The 5002-nt window shown below is 67.3% G+C and overlaps 1 protein-coding gene across 1 annotated transcript; it reads right to left on the reverse strand.

The window, feature by feature from the left end:
* Window positions 1-1478: 1478 nt before the first annotated feature.
* On the reverse strand, window positions 1479-4206 carry BARX1 (BARX homeobox 1). Its single transcript, XM_055124398.1, has 4 exons — window positions 3981-4206; window positions 2336-2627; window positions 2166-2250; window positions 1479-1655 (listed from the first exon to the last, which is right to left on the reverse strand). Exons 1-4 carry the CDS (start codon window positions 4204-4206, stop codon window positions 1479-1481), a joined length of 780 nt encoding a protein of 259 aa, XP_054980373.1.
* Window positions 4207-5002: the final 796 nt, after the last annotated feature.

The raw sequence follows: 5002 nt of genomic DNA on the forward strand, positions 1-5002 counted from the left end.
GGGGCGGGCAAGCGTCTGGGAGCTGTGTCTGCAAGGCTGAGTTAAGGGCCTCCAGCCCAGTCACTTCCCCAGACTTGGCAGAGCTGGTGCACCGCAGACTTGTCTGGCGTCCTCAGGAAAGTGCCCCTTTTTCTCCTTCCTCCCATCCTCAAGCCCAGGTCTGACATGGGCAGGCCGGAAATCCAAGCCGTTTGAGGAAAGGGAGATCAAGCCAAGATCTGAAGAGGAAGCTGGAGGCTGCCGCACAGGTGTAGCTCTGGGCTGGGAAAAGTGAGGCCTTCACGGGAGCGGCTCCCTCCTCCCTGCGTCTGGAAGGACCTGGTCAGCCGGCTCCCTGCAGCAGGGTGACGTCCCACGCCCTTGCAAGGCTGTGGTCTGTGTGTGGCAGCTGCAGGGGCAGGAGCGGGCAGCCACGCGCTCAGCCCCGCTGAGACTGGGCAGGCGGCTGTGTCCACCTCCCTGCTGAGGAACAGGCCTCTGGACAGGCCCCCAAACCTTAGAAAATGTTGCCCCGCACAGCTCAGGCAGTGGCTGGCTCCTCTCCCTGGCTGGGGGGGGGGGCGCGGGGGGGGGGGGCTGCCATCAGGACTCAGTGTCCAGGCCCACAGTGGCTGCAGAAGGGCTGACCTGGGCCATCCAATGTCAGTGCTTCACGTGACAGGAAACCCACAGAGGCACCATCGTTCTCAGCGGACTGCTTCCAGGCACCTGGGCCCTGCGACTTTGGGCTGTGCCCTGCGGCCCAGTCCCTTTCGCTACTGGATTTTTTTTTTTTTTTTGCTACTACAAATTCCTACTGGAATGAAGGGTGGGCAGTTGAAAGAGCCCCTCACACCGAGGACCGGTGGATTCCTTGGACCTGTGGCAATCTGGGCTGTTCGCAGGGAGAGAGAACCAAGCTCACTTCCTCTCTGGCTATTTCAGGAGCACGCAAGTGAGTATCTTTTGCACAGAAAATCCCTCATGAAGTCCCTCTGTGTCATAAAATATTTTATTGGGGGGGGAGGAAATCACCACCTTCGCAAGATCGGGGTTAGGGGGGCCCCAGCGATGTGGGGGGTTCGGTTTCCAGAAGGAGCCTGTGAGTCATCCCTGTGCCTTGGGGGTCCCCCAAACTCACAGAAGCGGGCGTGTGCCTGGCCACTTCAGAGGGCCGGCCAGGAGGAAGTGGGGGTGTGGGAGAGGGGCAGGTGTGAGTGCGCAGGAGTGGCCCGTTCTGAGAGCTCGGGACTCTGAATTTCCAAAGCCAGGACACCTGAATGCATGCGAGCCTGAGGCTGGCTCTGTGTCCTTCTCTGCTTGGCCCCAAATGTCCGAGCCAACATAATCAGACACGAGAAAGCCAAGGGCCTGGACAGCAAGGGGCCGGGCCGAGATTCCCATGGACAGCGGGGGTCTCCCCAGGCAATGTGGGGAGCCCAGCCAAGCCCCAGCGCAAGCATCTGGCTGGCTCAGTCCTCACGGCTCCCGTCGGTCGGTCAGTCGGTTGGTCGGTCGGTTGGCGGTCGGTCGCTGGCCTCTCCGGCAGTCTCTGCCGGCTTCTCCGCCTCCTTGGCACGCTCCTGCTCTGTGAGCTGCTCGCTTGTGGGGATGGAGTTCTTTTTGGGCCGCCCCTTGGGTTTGGTGGGCGACTCCAGTCCCCCACCCTGCAGCACCTGCGGTGAGGTGTGGGGTACAATCCACACCCTGGTGAGCTGAGCCTCGGTCCTCCCCCACCCACCCCAGACGGCTCTTAGCCAGGGCCTGAGGGACCGAGAAGGCCACCTCAGGGTGTGTCTCACCCCAGAAACCACGGCCATGTGTCTGAGCACCGTTGGGGGAAGGAGACAGGCTGCTAGACCAAGGGGCACAAGGCACATCCGCGCCAGGGACAGAGAGTGCTGAGACTAGGGTGGGTTAGGTCAGCAGCTCCTTTAAGATTTCATTTTATGTTTAATTTTCTGATCGTTTGGGGACTACGCAGGCTGTGCTCTGAGATTACTCCTGGCTGAGATTACTCAGGCTGAGCTCTTGGTGGTGGGATGGGGGCGGGGGATATGGTATCAAACCCAGATCGGTCTCCTACGAGAGGGGCACCCTAGCCACTGTACTATCCCTCTGCCCAGGGGTCTGCAGCCTTCCCGGAGTGCAGGGGCTGGGGGCTAGGGAAGGAACGACACACTCACTATTTTCTTCCACTTCATCCTCCGGTTCTGGTACCAGGTCTTCACTTGTAACTGGCTCAGGCCCAGGGACTCAGCGAGATCTATTCTGAAAAGAGCAGGGTGCACCCTCAGCACGCAGCCCCCCCCCCCACCGCCCGGGGAGAGGGGGGCTCAGCCTGGCCCTGTGCTACCTGTCTGGGGTGGAGAGGTACTTCTGCTTCTCGAACCGTTTCTCCAGGCCCATCAGCTGGAGCTCCGTGAACACCGTGCGGCTCCGACGTCCCTTCTTGGCCTTCGCGCCCGGTTCTCCTGGCCCCGGAGCCTCCAGCTTCCCTCGGAGCTGAAGCTCTAGAGGCAGGTGTGGGGTCCCGGGGGCACCAGGCAGCCCCGGCCCTGTGGCCAACAGTGCCGACCCCAAGCCGGAGCAGCCCAGCGGTGCCAGTGGGAACTTAAACACAGCAGCCTGCTCTGCCTTCAACACGGCTGAGGGGAGAGAGTGCGGTCCCAGTGAGCTCCTGTCTGCTCAGTGCCACTGGGTACAAAAGCTCAGCTTCTTCCACGCCTCGGTGCACGGCGCAAGTAGGAGCACGAGGGAGCGGGGTGTGCCTACAGCGCTGCCTTCGGGGTCTGCAGCGCCTCGATGGCCCGACGCGTCTCACGGGGAATCAAAACCCGAGGAAACCAAGGGAGGAGGAACGCCTCCCCCAGCCCAATCTGCGTCTCTTCTCTGCCCTGGGAAAGGGTGCACCCGCGCGGGAGTGCGTCTACTCTCCCCTGCGTTTGTTTGTTTGCCACGCAGCGCCCCTGTGGTTAGCGAGAAGGCGCTGGCCGCTGCCCCGAGCCTCCGAAGCACCCAGCTATTCCAGACACCGGCCTTCCAGTTTCCTCTCTCCGGACCCTTCGCGGTGGTGGCCATACTTTCGTTAGTCCTAAAATGAATCCGGCTGCCCGCTTCAAACGAATTTTTAACCACAACGCAGTTGAAGGGGGAAAAGGTTCGGGGAAAGGTTACTGGGAGCGGGACTTAGAAGCCACAAGCCGGCCCGGCTGCCTCACCTCCTAGAGGGTCACCGGGGAAGGAGCCGGCTGGCTTGGCGGGGTAAACTGCGGAAAAGGGAGGAGGGTGGGGGGCTCACTGAGGGAGGTCCCCTTAGGAGGAGAAAGCCGGGAAAGGGGAGAAGGAGGAGCGCAGGGCAGGGGTGGCGGGGAAAGACGGGAACCAGCGCGCATCAGCGTGGCCTGGGCAGTGGCCCACTCCCCGCAGACTGCCGGCCAGCAGGAAGCGAAAGGGCCAGCGGACAAGAGGCTCACAGTCCGGCTAGGCCAGGCTAGGCCTAGTGCGTGGGGTGACAGCGCAGGACAAGTCCCCCGGTCGATTATAAGCCCGAGCCTCGGCTTCCCGAAGGAAAGGTCAGGGCCCGCCTGGGTCTGGCACAGCCCTCGGGGACACGGCCTCGCGCAGACCTCGGGGTTCTGCTTTACTGCCTGGGGTCCCCCGGCCATCGGGGCAGCTCAGCAGCGCAGGCCGAGGCGGACGCTTTGGGGCCCGGATCGTTCTACCCGTCCCTTGGGCATCCGTCCTCCGTTTCTGCACCAGCGAGGGCCGCGAGACCTGGTTCCCGGGCTGGACTGCTCCGGGCTGCAGCAGCGCGAGCTCATCCCACGGCCCGGCCTGCGGGCACGAACCCGGCGACCCCGCGCGCTGCCCCGCGCTGCCGTGCCCCCCTACCCAACCACCACCCCCCAGCGCACCCGCCTAAGCGGGCTGCACCCCCGCCTCCCCCCCACCCCCACGCCCCGCTGCCCCGGCCGCGCCCGAGCCCGGCCCGCACCTACCCAAGTGGCTGTGGAAGGGCCGCGCCGCCAGCAGCGCCTGCACCCCGAATTTGAGCAGCTCGCCCGCGGCGGCGGCGGCGGCGGCGGCAGGCGCCGCGCCCTTGGGCCCCGGAGGCTCGGTGAGGATCTCCTCGATCATGAAGCTGCGGTAGCGGTGCGGCCGGTGGTCGGCGCAGCCGTCGGGCGGCCCGAAGCGCGCGACCCCGGGCTCCCCGGGCCGCTGCATGGCGGCGTGGCGGCGGGCGGGCGCGGCGGCGCGGCGGCGGCGGCGGCGGCTCGGGAGCGGGGCCCCGCGGGGCTCTAGGCCGGCCCGCAGCTCGGGGCGGCGCGGGGGCGCCGGCTCATGCCCCCTCCCCCGCCGGCCGTCCGGGCGGAGGCGCAGGGCGCGGGCGGGGCGCGCGGGGCTCGGCCGCTCGGTCGGACCCGGGACTGCGCCCCCGCCCCGCGGCGCCGCGCCTCTTGCCCGGCCGCCTCGCGTCACTGCCCCGCCCCGTCCCGCCCGGCCGCCCCGCCCTCCGCCGCCCCCCGCGCCCCCCGGGCCGAGCCAGAGGGAGGGACGGCGCGGGGAGGAGGTGGGAGGGGGACGCGAGAGGGGCCGGACGACCAGCGGCGCGGGGGAGCCGGTGCGGCGCACACCCCGGACGGCGCGCGCGGAGACGGGACCCCGGGAGAAGAAGAGGCCCCAGGAAAGGTGAGAGGGGCCGGAGCGAGCCGCCGGGGGCCACCCAAGATGCCAGACGGCGGGGAAGGTGCCAGGGATGCGCGCGGAGGGAGGGCGCGGCGGGCGCGCGCCGGGACGTGCTGGCGAGCGCGAAGGCGGGCAGGGCTGGGCAAGGAGAGGGGACCGCCGGGAAGAGGCTGGCCGGGGGCTGACGCGCGGGGAAAGGTCGGGCGGAGCACGGGGTGGGTAGGCCACGCGGTTTGGCCACCACCGTGCAGCTTCGCTCCAGGGTGCGGGGCAGGGGTGTAGCGGTAGGCGGCTGCGCCACGCGCAGTGGAGTGGCCGCACCTGTGCGCCCCGC

The sequence above is a fragment of the Sorex araneus genome, chromosome 2, assembly GCF_027595985.1.
Source record: "Sorex araneus isolate mSorAra2 chromosome 2, mSorAra2.pri, whole genome shotgun sequence".
Lineage (NCBI taxonomy): Eukaryota > Metazoa > Chordata > Mammalia > Eulipotyphla > Soricidae > Sorex > Sorex araneus.

What these genes read in the sequence shown, in the direction of transcription:
- BARX1 (XM_055124398.1), bottom strand. Translation starts at nt 4,206, where the DNA reads ATGCAGCGGCCCGGGGAGCCCGGGGTCGCGCGCTTCGGGCCGCCCGAC. An exon ending in GCCCTTCCACAGCCACTTGG is followed by an intron (nt 2,628 to 3,980) that starts GTAGGTGCGGGC and finishes CTCTCCCCTCAG; the next exon opens with CCGTGTTGAAGGCAGAGCAG. An exon ending in GGATGAAGTGGAAGAAAATA is followed by an intron (nt 1,656 to 2,165) that starts GTGAGTGTGTCG and finishes ACCTCACCGCAG; the next exon opens with GTGCTGCAGGGTGGGGGACT.